This window comes from Setaria italica, chromosome III, assembly GCF_000263155.2.
Source record: "Setaria italica strain Yugu1 chromosome III, Setaria_italica_v2.0, whole genome shotgun sequence".
Taxonomy (NCBI): Eukaryota; Viridiplantae; Streptophyta; class Magnoliopsida; order Poales; family Poaceae; genus Setaria; species Setaria italica.
The window spans coordinates 8446874-8461227 of record NC_028452.1 but is presented as its reverse complement, the minus strand read 5'-3'; the positions used below and the strand labels follow the sequence as shown (position 1 = coordinate 8461227).

Below are 14354 nucleotides of genomic sequence, written 5' to 3'. Positions count from 1 at the left end.
GGCTGCGGGATCGGCTGCGGGATACGACGCCGTCCGCCGCCCCGGCGGCGGCAGGGCCCGCCCCGACGGCCAGAGCCGCGGCCGCAGGAGGCCGGTCGGCGGCCGCCACCTGCGCCCACGAGGGAAGGAGAGAGGGGAAAGAGGAGAGGGGAGGGGGGAAGGAGTCGCCGGCCATGGCGCCGGCCGGCGGCGGCGGCGGCGGCGGCGGCCGGTCACCAGGAAACCCTAACCCTAACTGATACCATATTAGAAGGTAATAGATAGATTATGGGCTAACCCTAGAGGGTAGCTATATAGATGTCTTACATGGGCCTATTGGGCCCTAATACACACAGTACACCAACAGTCCTACTGTGATCAATTGTAAAAAATATTGGCTAACCATTAAGGAAACCAGAGAAGCATTGAGTTTCCAGGATAATTTCACTTATAGTTTTGTCTTAATCTGTATATATGCACACATCTATCATCCATTTGCATTTTGTAGCAGGGATAATCCTTTTCTTTTCTTCTTCTTCACCACAATCTATTGTCAGGGCCCTTTTGGAATGCAACTGCTATCAAGTGCTCCACCATCTGAAGAGTTATTCACTCACAGTGTCACTGATTATATATACAATTCCACTGGATATACTGACGCCAACGCACTGTCCTTAGAAGCATCGATCCAAAAAAGTGTTGAAGAAGAATTATATTCTTCCCTTGAGGTACATTCATCTTGCACATCCTAGGAAACTTTTTTATTTGTTTTTGTATCTTGCACCACCTTCTTTAAGATGTTACTGTTCTCTGTTAAAAGTTGAATACTTAGTTCTAGATCGTCTTGGATATATGCTAGTAAGTGTACTAGGGACTATAATCAAATGCAAGATTGGCTTGTAGGTGCCCTATGCATATATCATAATCTTGTCTTCAGTGGATGAACCTTTTCCTGAAATCCCATAAATTTTTTTCTATCGACTTCTCTCTAAATTGAAGAAAAAAACTTGATCGGGCGGGCTCCCTCTGGGCTTTGTTCTAAGAAGGTGCCGTGCTTTGGATCCAGTTCCGGACAGGAGTTTCAACACCGGTCCACCTTGAGAAGCTTGGCATTTTCATTATTCCCCTCTGCTGAATGTGTTCTGCTGTAGTATTGTAACTATTCTTTCTAAACTAGCGTTTTCATTGTTCTCCTCTTCAGGAGAAAGATGTGAGAGTGGAACATCATTTGCACCGTGGTCGAGCCCTAGCTGCTTTCAGGCATCTTCTTGTTAAGAGAGCTTCGCAGTTGAAATCAGCCAGTGCATGTCAAGTGATACCTGCACAGTCTAATGTTCAAGCAGATGTACAATTGATACTTGCTCCTTTAAGTCAAGCTGAACGATCAATTCTTATATCGGTATGTCCATGTTCCTGTCTTCCTGAATTGGTTTTGTACTAAATTACTGCTCATACTGTCAGTATACATCAAGTTTCTATATTGCATTTGAAACATTTTTACTGAAATACTGAGTTCTGCTTTACAAACAGGCATAGCCATACAAAGTTATCCATAATAATATAGATTGCCTAGTTGTGACTTATCATCCGGTGGCAGTATGCCAGTTATTTTATAGGACATGGTGTGACATAGTTTTGCTGCCACTTCTGAACTTTGGTACCATATGGGAACCAGAGCTTAGCGAATTGATCTGGTGCACTTTAATACCACCGAAAGATTGCACCGTTTAGAAATTTACCACTCTGTAACGTTTTCTGTCCATCATATGCAGTCTTTCACGATTTCTTCCTCGCGTCTGTCTTGGCTGTTCTGAGTCACCTCCTTTCTTCTCTCGCTCCATGCTTACTGTCTGGCAAAATCAGGTAACGGACACTGCTGCTGCAGCCTGGAAAGGTCAAGGTCATCCTTATGATGGAGGCGGAGGGGAAGAGGTCCTTTTGGCTGGAGATCTCATTCTTTAGTGGCCAGATCTCACATTGATGCTGCTGAAGTGCCGATGCGAGACCTGACCACCATCGACATGGCACAGCTGGGTCACAGCTTCATGGCAAATCACGCGCAAGATCGCCAACTTGCGCACTTCCAAGCACCTGATTGCAGTTTGCTGCCATGGCACATACAAGCAATCAAGCATGCGTATGAGCTCCAAACCCTTCTTGAATACATGGATGGGAGCTCCAAATCCTTCTTGAGTACCTGGACGGGGATGGTCCAGGTGCTCGTAGGATCAAGTCCGGCTGCCATGTCAAGATTGTCAACTTTGGTGTCGTTCGCATCCTAGACACCTGCAGCAGCTGTGTCAGCACCACTGCATACATGGGCGGGTGGCAGGGTCCTGGGCTTGTAGTGTCCTGTGACTGAGCCAAGCTGGGGCACGACACCCTGTGAAGGAGACGGTGGTGGGGTAGGTGGGATTAGGTATATCATCCTGTGGCAAAGCCAGGGTGGCCTCTGGGGATCTGAGATGGTCTGCGGCAGCAGGTTGAGGCTGGCTTTGCCACGGTGGCGTGTGCTAGAGATGAAAGGAAAAGATGGAGTGACGAACTGAGCTATAACCGAGAAGACAGCTGGTGTTACAGAAAACATCAGTGTGCTAAATTTCCAAATGGTGCAATCTTTTGATGGTATTAAAGTGTACTGCAGTACTGGTCAGCTGAGTGGTATATTTCTGAAACAGGGGTCTTTCGGTGTTGCGGACCTATTTTTTCCATAAAAACATATGTTGCTTTAGGATTTTTTCCCCAAAGGTTTTAAACTGTGATTATCAATAGTAAATATATGTTGATGAACTAAAGTGAAAGTAATATTAATGTGTCATTCATAGAAAAGGAACTTAGCCTAGCTCAGTTGGTTGTGGGTGTGGATGTACCCCAGACCACCCAAGTTCAAGTTCTTGTCGAGGCAAATTTGGGTGCCTATTTTCTTCGTAATATAAAGCCACCTAGTTCCTCCTAGGTTGGTCTAGTTTTTTTTTGTTTATAGAAAAAATCCCCTTATTTTCATATTTTTTTACCAACATATTGCTACTTGGGTGCCATTTCCATGTCCAAAATGTCATAAATTTATATAGCGAGAACCAGTTAGAAACCTTTATGCTTTTGTTCATTATATTTGTGCCAGTATCTTATCATTTTTCTCTGCTTCTGCGTACCAGGTGGCTCCACTAGCCATTACAAACTTTGAGGACTCGGCTCTAGTTGCTTCCTGTATATTCTTGTTGGAACTTTGTGGCCTGTGTGCCAACATGCTTCGTTTAGATATTGCTGCACTTCGACGCATCTCTTCCTACTACAAGTCAGTTCAGCAAAAAAAACATTTTGATCTATCTTCACCTAAGGCCCCAGAGCTCCATATGCAGTCCCATGGAGCTGACATAGCTCCTGCTCTAGCTCGAGCATTAGCCGAAGATTATGTCCAGTCTGATCATCTGCATGTATTGGAGCAGACGCAAACCTCGATGGCTCCCAAGAGGGAACAGACACCACAGCCTCTTATTGCTATTCTGCAGCACCTTGAAAAAGCAAGTTTGCCATCATTAGACGAAGGTAAAACCTGTGGATTTTGGCTTTTGACTGGCATTGGTGATGCATCAGTTTACCGATCCCAGCAGAACGAAGCAAGTCAACATTGGAATTTGGTTACTGAATTCTGTCAGGCACACCATCTCCCACTAAGTACAAAATACCTTGCTTTACTGGCCAATGACAATGATTGGGTATTTATTTTTATCTTATTCTCTTGGTTACTATGTTATTTCTTCTTCTTTTTTTTGCAAGGTTACTCTTTAGATAAGCCTCCACACTGATCATAATTGTGCTTTTGGCAGGTTGGTTTTTTAACGGAAGCTCAGATAGCTGGATTCCCAATTGAAGTTGTTATTGAAGTGGTAATTTTTCCTATTTTACTTTAGGATTTCTGATAATAACTTTAGTTGTGAATGTACTATACTAATTTATTCTAGTTGGTGTTGTGTCTGCTGTTCAGGCAGCCAAAGAGATAAGGGATTCAAGACTAAGGACTCACATATTGACTGTTTTAAAAAATATGATGTCACTTAGAAGGAAATCATCCGGTAATATACCTTCAGGAAGTAGTGATTCATCTTTCTCTGCTGTTGATGGCAATAATCCTGTGGAACTTTTCGGCATTCTTGGAGTCTGCGAAAAACAAAAGAACCCTGGGGAGGCACTCCTGAATAAAGCAAAACAAATGCAGTGGTCGTTGCTAGCCATGATTGCTTCATGCTTTCCAGATGTAACTCCTCTCTCATGCTTAAGTGTTTGGCTTGAGATTACAGCCGCAAGGTAATAACATGAGCATTGTAGGAATTTTTATGCTAACATTTTTCAAGCTTCATTGTTGTATTACTGTGTAATTTTGTTGCCTTGATTGCTTGTCTTAAGGGAGATGTCCTCGATCAAGGTGGATGATATTTCCTCGAAAATCGCAAAGAATGTTGAATCTGCTGTTGTGGCCACAAACAAATTGCCAGGCACTTGTAGGAATGTGGAATTTCGTTACAATAGAAAGAATCCAAAGCGAAGACGGTTTCTTGAAGCCTCACCGGAAAAGTTCACAATGTGTTTCTCGTTGGATAGCTCATGTGGGCCAAATTCTGCTGCAACTTCCTATCCTGCAGATATTGATGCTCATCAAGAAAGTGGAAGGTCAATCTCTGGAGAAACTATAATGTCTGTTGATATTGATGAAAGGCTTGCATGTTTATCCAGCATGGTAGCAGTGCTTTGTGAACAACAACTGTTTCTACCATTGCTTAGAGCTTTTGAAATGTTTCTGCCTTCTTGCTCCCTTCTTTCCTTCATACGTTCTCTGCAGGTTAGTGGTAATATTTTATTTATTTTTTCTCTCTCGAACAATAGTTTATTTAGTTTACATATGATATTCAACTAACTTGAGTGTTTCTGTGTTACCCTTGAAAGGCATTTTCTCAAATGCGTCTGCCCGAGGCTTCTGCACATTTGGCATCATTTTCAGTGAGAATAAAAGATGAAGCTTCTCATACTCAACTAAACTCCTCTAAGGAAGTGTCTGTTCTAGCAGGATGGGTAGCTGCTACAGCTGTTAAAGCTGCAGATGCTGTACTCTCAACTTGTCCATCAATTTATGAGAAGAGGTGTTTACTGCAGCTTCTTTCTGGTGTGGATTTTGCTGACAGTGGCTCTTCATCATCTTACTTTAGCCGAAGATATTGGAAGATTAACCTGTCCGAACCTGATTTGCATAAAGACACTGATATCTACGACTGGAATGATTTCATGGATGACGCTTGTCTTTTAACATCATTAGAAAAGGATGGTCAATGGGAGCAAGCTCGCACATGGGCAAGGCAACTGGAGTCGAGTGACATAGCTTGGGAGTCTACTCTTGACCATGTCACTGAATCACAGGTTTGTGGTTCCCTCTGAATTTCTGTATAGTTCATCTATATCTATACTAATGAAATTACGAGCTTCAACTTTTACTTCTGTTCACACTTTCTGTTTGACATGTCTTACCTTAGCCATCCGTTAGTTTGATTCTGTGGCTATGGTTCATCTATCATTTAATTATTGTAATTAGTGTAAATTTACACAAGGTCTTGGTACCATCCCCAAACTATTTTACTTAATAAAAATAACTTTTGTACTTTTGTCTTAACATGAGTTTTACATGCACAATAACTAGTTGCTAGAAAATGGTAAAAAAGTGACGAAGAAAATCAAAGAATATATATATTAAAAAACATGTGGGGGAAAAACCACAGAAGCTCAAGTGGCCCTGATCAATATACTACATTGCCAGGGGGCACTAAGAATTTACGGTGAGTCAACTCAATCACAGCGTGATGTATTGTCTGTAAAACACCCAAAACTGTCTTTCCCATCACCATGAACCTATTTTGGATTACATAATCAACATTCATCACTACGTTTTGACATTCTCAGTGTCTTTATGTTATGCTGACATCCAGTTACTGGACATGTGTAGGCAGAAGCCATGGTTGCTGAATGGAAGGAGTTTCTTTGGGATATCCCACAAGAACGTGCAGCCTTGTGGGGTCACTGCCAATCTCTCTTCATGAGATACTCTTTACCTCCTTTAAAGGTATTCCTTTTTATAAGTAAAATACACAAAACAATGTACTTCCCTCCATTTCATAAGGCAAGGCATCTTAGATTTGCGCATATAGATTAAGGAGCATCAAAACTCAGTATGTGCCAGTGAGAGAAGATGAAAGTTGTTCTGCCCTTGCACCCAAAGAAACAAACACGAAATGATGAAATTCCATCTAGCTGTTGCATGCTTGGAGAAAACCTCCCACTTCAATTTCCATGTATGTGGCCTTAGGGAGCCTGCACGTCAGGGGGAGTGTTGGAGTATAAGTGAATTGCCCACCTCTCCCCATTAGCTTAAGCTTTTGGATTGAATTTGTTGGTGCATGCAACTCGGTTGAATGTAGTACGCCTTGTCAAATGAAAAATATTTCACATACTAAAACGCCTTGTATTATGAAATGGAGGGAGCATATTTTTCCCCTTAGCCTTATAAATTACTAAACTTAATGTTCATTCAACCATACGTTCAGGCTGGATTATTTTTCCTTAAGCATGCTGAAGCAGTAGGTAAAGAGATACCAGCAAGAGAGCTTCATGAAATACTACTGCTATCTCTACAATGGCTAAGTGGAACTATGACTAAATCCTCTCCGTAAGCTTCATCTTCTTTATTTATGTTCTTGTTGTGCTCAATCTTATCACCTCCTTACTGATTAGTACTTGCCTTTTGCAGAGTCTATCCTCTTCATCTTCTACGAGATATTGAGACCAGGGTTTGGCTCCTGGCTGTTGAGTCCGAGAGCCAGTCCAAGGCTGATGGTGAATTTGCCACTCCCGCTGTTGCTCACAACATAGCTGTTGGAAACGGTACCAGTATTATAGAACAGACTGCTGATGTCATCACAAAAATAGACAGCAATATGGGTTCGCCACACATGAAAGCTACAGAAAGGAATGGCATAAGGGACAATTTATCATGCCAGCATGCGCAACTTTTCGAGTCTAACAGTGAAGCATCTTCAACAACAATAAATAACACAAGAGGAAAGCGAAGGGTGAAAACAAATTTACCACTTAGACGAGGTGTCAATGATAATTTTGAAAGTAGAACTAGTGATCTGGATAACAATTCTAACAATTTTCAAAGTTCAAAGATTGGTGAACAAGCTAGAAATATACTTTCTGAAGAGGAATTTGCAAAGATGGAAGAATCTTTATCTGGTTGGGAACAAAATGTTAGGCCTGTGGATATGGAGAAGGCTGTGCTTTCCTTACTGGAATTTGGGCAAATAACTGCTGCTAAGCAACTCCAGCAAAAGCTGTCTCCATCATATATTCCCGAAGAACTTGTCCTTGTTGATGTTGCTTTAAAAATTGCCAATAACAGCAGTATAGGGATCAGTTTGTCATGCTTTGACACGGAGGCTCTTTCAATACTTCAATCACTGGGAGTAGCAAGTAGCAGCGATATGATTGACCCGTTACAGGTCTGGTTATTTTATTCCGTTCATTTTATGACATGTATCTGTTAGAAACTAGTGTTCTGTGATCTCTGCTCTGAGGGTTCCAGGGTGGCGTGTCTTGTTTCTGGTGTGTTGTTCTACAATTATCCAGATAGAACTTACACTTTTATAACATTCTATTATTGCAACCATATCCTTAGGAAGTGAGGACACGGATTAAATAATACACGTGTTGAGAAATAATTTATCTAATTTAACAATGTTTTATTTACGTTGGAAAATTGTAATAATCCTATCCAACATCGTGTCACCTTTCCTGTTAATTATGGCTGAGGTTGTAAAGTTAGCGATATTATGCCAAGATGTTGGTAGCATGCTGGCAAAAAGAAGTGCTGCAATACAATAATTCTCATCTGCCGCAAGTTTGCAGCCATGGGTGTATAAACTAGCGTCTTGTACATTTTGTGAAGTGTTCAACTTTGATCTCGATCTGTATATTCTTTTACAACAAAGCTTAGTATATCAAAGTAGTTCTGGTTATATCAGAAAATGTACTGGCTGTGAAGTGTTAGGTAGTTACTGCATTTTTCCTGGTTTTTATCAATCTGATATCAGGCAAAGCAACTTCATTTGTTACTTTTGTTAACTTGTTGGGTTAATAACTCTTGTGAAATCTCTTTATCAGGATTGAGATTATCATAATCATGCCACTGTTACTGTTAGGTCCGCGGTTTGGTTATTAAATATGGATCACATGTTTGTTCCTTATTGCTAGGATGAGGTAGATTCAATTTGAATCATCGGTGCAAATGGATACTGATTTTGTCCATGCCCATCACTATACATGTATATTAAAAAGTTGCTATTAAGTGTTACTGTGATCCAGAAATCAGAATGTTGTTTTATCTCAGGTTATGGAGAAACTAGCTGTGAAATGTGGCGAGGGCCGTGGACGAGCTCTTATTAGGAGAATAATAGCAGTTATTCGAACTGCTAAATTATTGGGACTCCCATTTTCCGAAGCATTTGAGAAACAGCCAATTGAAATTCTACAGTTGCTTTCCCTGAAAGCTCAGGATTCTTTTGATGAAGCTAAATTTCTGGTGGAAACACACATCATGCCTGCATCTAGCATTGCAAGAATTCTCGCTGATTCGTTTCTAAAGGTCTGTTCATTGCTCAGGTTTTAATACACTTTTCTTTAGTAGTTGATATTGCATTGTATGTTACATGATTTGCTGTCAATCCTTGATAGGGGCTTTTAGCTGCACATCGTGGAGGTTATCTGGATTCCCAAAAGGAAGAAGGTCCTGCACCACTATTGTGGAGATCAAGTGACTTCTTAAAGTGGGCAAAATTATGTCCATCAGAACCAGAAATTGGTCATGCTTTAATGCGTTTGGTAATGACTGGACATGAAGTACCGCATGCTTGTGAGGTTGTTATCTTCTGATCCTTGTTTTGCTTTTGACTAGATCTTTTTTATTTGCAAGTATTCATATTTTCCTTCATTGCACTGGATTTTTATGGCTGAAGCTGGCTAAAAGGCACCAGATTGTATATCAGTTTTATCATAAATATTCACAACTATCACCTTTTGACTGGAAGTCTACAATGGTAGTAAGGAAACCTCGCGTCACAATTAGAAGCAAATTTAAAGCATATGATTTCCAACAGAAAGAGTGCTTTCCTATGCTTGCTGGTGCTGTAAAAGATGTTTTATTAGGATCAGACAAGGTATCAAGGCGCTTGAATGGTTACTTGCTTTGCTAATGGATGCTTCTAGGTTAAGCCTTTGTTTGGCACTGCGATGGCTTTTTAGAAGCATCTTTTTAGGATCTAATCAGAAACTCCCTATTGGTATTGATAAATGCTATGCAGCACAGAACAGCAACTACAAACTCTGGGTAGTCTAAGGTGGGGAAAAGTAGACTTATGCATTTTTTACAAATTCTATTTTGTGGATCATATCTAATCTAACAAGCATCTATAATATTCAACCTGGATGAATGGAGGTCAGCTAAAGCCCTGAAGTGGCAGTATTTTCAATTTTCATTCACATGGATCTGTATTTGAAAATAATGAGAAAATGATTGTTCTAGTTGTAAAACACTAAATATGACCAAGTACCCATTATTCTTGCATCTTTATTTACTTTGCCGCACTTCATTTAAATGTGGTGGAAAAGTGGAATATTGTTAATACAGCAAGGATTACTGCAAATCACCAGTACTGGCTAGTTTTTGGTTAGTTCCCTGCTGGTTGTGAATTTAAGTTGCTGGCCTCAGGACTCACTGTAACTTATGTATCACTGCCCGCTTTCTTTCTTTGATTGAGTCAATTTGTAAGTGAAAGTTGCTGATGTTGGTTACAGAATGCCCAGAGTATTGTTTTTCAGAGTAGTGATTTGCATGCTTGTCAAACCTGCCGTGGTATTGTTCGTATAATTTTATAGAAACTTCATCAGAATATCAAACTTTGATTTATGTTTTTTTGCTGCCTCTAAGTTGTTACCTTGAAATGCCATTGCAGGTTGAACTCCTAATATTGTCACACCACTTCTACATGTCATCTTCTTGTCTTGACGGAGTGGATGTTCTTGTAACATTTGCAGCAAATAGAGTGGACTCATATGTTTTAGAGGGGGATTTTCCTTGTTTAGCTCGCTTAATCACTGGAGTGAGCAATTTCCATTCCTTGAGCTTCATTCTTTCCATCCTTGTAGAGAATGGCCAATTGGAGTTGCTACTTCAAAAGTATTCTGCCACTGACACAGCTACTGGGACGCCTGCATCGGTTCGAGGATTTAGGATGGCTGTTATTACATCACTGAAACAGTTTAATCCGAATGACGACGACGCTCTCTCAATGGTATCTCCCCATCCCCTCACCTCTGTTACTACCCAAATCTTTGAGTACTCCATATCTATTTACAATCCAACAACCCAAAGTAGGTCCAAGAGCAGGTTTAGCACATCACCAAACAGAATTGACCAGAGGACCATCACTTGAAACATTTTTTTTTTCCGAACTACGCAGGAGAGCTGCGTGTCATTTCATTAAGAGAGAATAGGAAGTACAAAGAGAAGGGGAGAACCCCCCAAACTAAGTACAGAACTCACTCCAACACACACAAAACACAACACACACAACCCACCAAAAGACTACCACTAGAGCGCCAAATAAAACAGGAAAACGAGACCCTGAACACCAAGCCTAAGCAGCTGGTGCAAGCGACCTAGCAAGCAGCTCTCTGAGTTTAGAAGCTCCTGCCAAGCACCAAAGGGTGCTTTCATTTGTTATTGCCTGAAGGAGCACCTGGGTGTCAGGGAGGGCGCCTTTGAACACACAGGAATTTCGATGCTTCCAAATTTCCCATGCCACCAAAATGATGAGAGAATTCAAACCCTTGCGCCACTCTTTTGGTGCTGCTCTGATTACTCTTCCCTACCAAGCCGAGAAACTAGATGAATCAGCCGGCACATCAACGACCAGATTTAGATGTAAGAAGACCAAAGACCAGATTTGTCGAGTAAATACACAGGATAACAGCAAGTGATTGGCTGTTTCTTGCGCCTGATCACACATCGGGCAGGCAGGGGGATGCTGCAACCCCCTACTGGCCAGCCGGTCAGCAGTCTAAAGCCTTTGCTTAATGGCCAGCCAAACAAAGAATTTGCAGCGTAAAGGAGCCCAACTTCGCCAAATTCTTCTCCATGGGATAACTTGATAGAGCCAATGAAGAAGGCTTCATATGCTGACTTGCTGGTGTATATACCAGATTGGGTCAGCTTCCAACAATAGTGGTCCGGGGTGACCTGTTGCAAAACGACTCCGTCCAATTGGTCCCAAAGCAGCAGGTACTCCATCAGGACCTCAACTGAGAGGCCTCCTAATATCTGACACCCAGCGCCTATTAGGAAGAGCATGAGCGACTGTTCTAGTTTTGATAATTCTCTTAGGAACACTTTAAACATTAAAGGAGTAAAGAGGAGCACTCTTGCATTTCTTGCCTACTAAATGGTTCTCTGTCAATTTTGGGCGGTGAAGATAAACATTTAGTAAAGTTAAAGAAAACATTATTTCAGGGCCTATTGCTGTGCTGAAGCAATTAATCTGCTGATTGAGTACATGCCAATGGCATGCAAGTTAGAAAATGTACTAATCAATAATAGCTTGCTTTTGCCCAAAGAATCTTAGCATGTACATAAAGAATAAAAAAAGGTGATGACTGGAGATTTTGGTTTACTTGTACCTTTTTTTAATCTATTGACAATTATACAATTTTTTTTTGATAAAAGACAAATATACAACTTGGTATTACCACTATGAATGTTAACCTTCTGTTTCCTTATGCTCTACAACGTCTGTGTCCGATGCAGGTATACAGGCACTTCGACATGAAGCATGAGGCTGCTTCTCTCCTTGAATTGCGTGCAGAGCAATACATGAACAGCTGGTTATCGCGATACGACAAGGAGCGGAGAAATGATGAACTCCTTGAGGCTATGCATCACCTCGTAGAGACAGCTGAGGTTCTTTCAACAATTGATGCCGGCCAAAGAACACATCGTGCTTGTGCCCGTGCTTCTCTTCTGTCACTTCAGATTCGGATACCTGATCTTCTGTGGATTGGTCTTTCTGAAACCAATGCCCGGCGGATATTTGTGGAACAATCTAGATTCCAGGAAGCCCTTATTGTTGCTGAAGCATACAACATAAATCAGCCCATGGAATGGGCTCCAGTCTTTTGGAACCAAATGCTGAAACCAGATCTAATTGAGCAATTCGTGGCTGAGTTTGTATCAGTGCTGCCCCTGCAGCCGCCAATGCTTCTAGAGCTTGCAAGGTTTTACAGGGCGGAGGTTGCAGCTAGGGGGGAGCAATCACACTTCTCTGTCTGGCTTTCGCCCGGAGGCTTGCCTGCAGAGTGGGTGAAACATCTTGGCAGATCATTCAGAAGCCTGCTGCGTAGAACGAGGGACATGAGGCTGAGGCTGCAGTTAGCAGCCCTGGCGACAGGCTTCGTTGATGTCCTTGATATATGCAATAAAGTTTTGGACAAAGTCCCAGAGAATGCTGGCCCGCTGATCCTAAGGAAGGGCCATGGGGGTGCATACCTTCCTCTTATGTAAATCCCTTTTCTGTTGATGCATTTGGTTCAAAACTTTTTGGCAGTAAGGTGGTTTTGGAAAGGTTGATGAATCTTGCAGGTGTGAGTATATACTACATAGGATGGTGAGAAGATTATGTATCAGCTTTTTTTCGTTCAGTGTTTCGGCAATCATGCTCCGCTGTGGTCTCCGACGTGGATTCTCATTGATGATGCCATGGAAGATTGTGTATACAGCATTCTGAGTCGTAAAGTTGGAAACAGCCGACAGAAGTGGGGTTTTTGCAGCTTCATCCAGCAGATGTTTTCCCATGGCTGGTAGTAGGTGCACCCATGATATATCGGATGTTTGTACAGCACCCAAACAATAAAATTTTGTGGAGTTCAGTTCTTTTCTTTTTTTTTCTTTTTTTTGTGGTGTTGGTTTGGTCCGAGCCATCACCTTGTACTTTATTTTATGCCAGATGCACTCCGTATTTTCTTTCCTTTTTGTGGCTTTGCAAGTTCTGCCAATCATACGGCAAATTGCATCGCGTCAGGCAGATGGGGTACGGTGCCAATCATACGGCAAATTGTGTCGTACGGCTAGCCCTGTTAATTGGGTTGTAACCCATGTTGTAACCACACCAATCTATTCTCATAAGAAAATAAATATAACTCACCCTAAACCAAACCTCCACTATCACACACCACACCACCCCAAACTTACCATTGCATAAGTTATACAAATTACTTGCCAAATATGGTTACAACCCAATAAGAACCCATTAGGTACCCAATAAAAACCCATTAGTTAACTTTTTTTTTTGAGTTTGTATGTGACTCTCAACGTGGGGCTCACATGTAAGTCTAGCCATACTACTTTGCACAAAGTAGCGGACTGTCAAGCTAATTCATCTGCAACAAGTTTCGGTTAATTCATCCAAAATTTTAAGGTGTGAACACGAGGTTTTAGTTTTAGGGTCCGACTCTTGACGCGGGCCCCACATGTAAGTCCAGCCGTACTACTTTGCATACAGTAGCGGACTGTTAAACTAATTCATCTGTAACAAGTTTCGATCAATTTATCCAAAATTTTAAGGTGTGAACGCGAGGTTTTATTTTTAGGGTCCGACTCTTGATAGATGAGGCTCCAGGCTTTTGGGTTCTTAATGGGTCTCAACCCACGGGTTGAGAGTCTTTTAGATCCAAAAATAATACCACACACCCCAAACACCTTCCAAACTATTTATTTGTAAAACCCAAACCAAACCAAACCATCTAGCAGGCTAACTCATTATAAACCAATTCAAATGAACTTATTATATAAACCAAACCATTAAAACCAATAAACCCAACCCAATTAACAGGGCTACGTACGGCGATAATGATACGCTTGTGTGGTAAGTAAAGCAAATAGTTATTTGCACAAGCTCTTGGCGGGGAGCAATCCAAGATGCAACTTCTTGCGCATCCGGCATCTCTGGTGGATGATCAATGGAAGGATGCCACGACCCGCGCGAGGTGCTGCGTGGCGGCGTGTGAAAACAAGTGCTTTGTGCGCGGGAGCCGCAGCAGCCGGCGGTGGATGCTGCCACGGCGAGCGCACGGAACTCCTTTTTTTTCCCCCCAAAGTAGGTAGTCCCTGCATTAGATCGCATCTAATCGCGATCGATTTTTTTTTTCACATAGACTCCTGTGTTTTATACTTAATCTCCTATTTTAGATCGTGATTATTAATAAGAAACTAATTTTTTCACTTA

At 41.6% G+C, this 14354-nt stretch overlaps 1 protein-coding gene across 1 annotated transcript in view; it reads left to right on the top strand.

Moving 5' to 3' along the window:
• LOC101773462 overlaps positions 1-13097 on the top strand; it is a 31497-nt gene extending 18400 nt beyond the window's left edge. Inside the window, exons 14-27 of the mRNA XM_022824861.1 lie at positions 537-707; positions 1181-1378; positions 3135-3695; positions 3807-3866; positions 3965-4284; positions 4384-4816; positions 4921-5388; positions 5969-6085; positions 6567-6688; positions 6770-7523; positions 8411-8665; positions 8755-8937; positions 10032-10370; positions 11882-13097. Coding sequence (XP_022680596.1) covers positions 537-707; positions 1181-1378; positions 3135-3695; positions 3807-3866; positions 3965-4284; positions 4384-4816; positions 4921-5388; positions 5969-6085; positions 6567-6688; positions 6770-7523; positions 8411-8665; positions 8755-8937; positions 10032-10370; positions 11882-12634 — 4734 coding nt within the window. The 3' untranslated portion in view covers positions 12635-13097. The remainder of the gene's footprint in view (positions 1-536; positions 708-1180; positions 1379-3134; positions 3696-3806; positions 3867-3964; positions 4285-4383; positions 4817-4920; positions 5389-5968; positions 6086-6566; positions 6689-6769; positions 7524-8410; positions 8666-8754; positions 8938-10031; positions 10371-11881) is intronic.
• The last annotated feature ends 1257 nt before the right edge of the window (positions 13098-14354 follow it).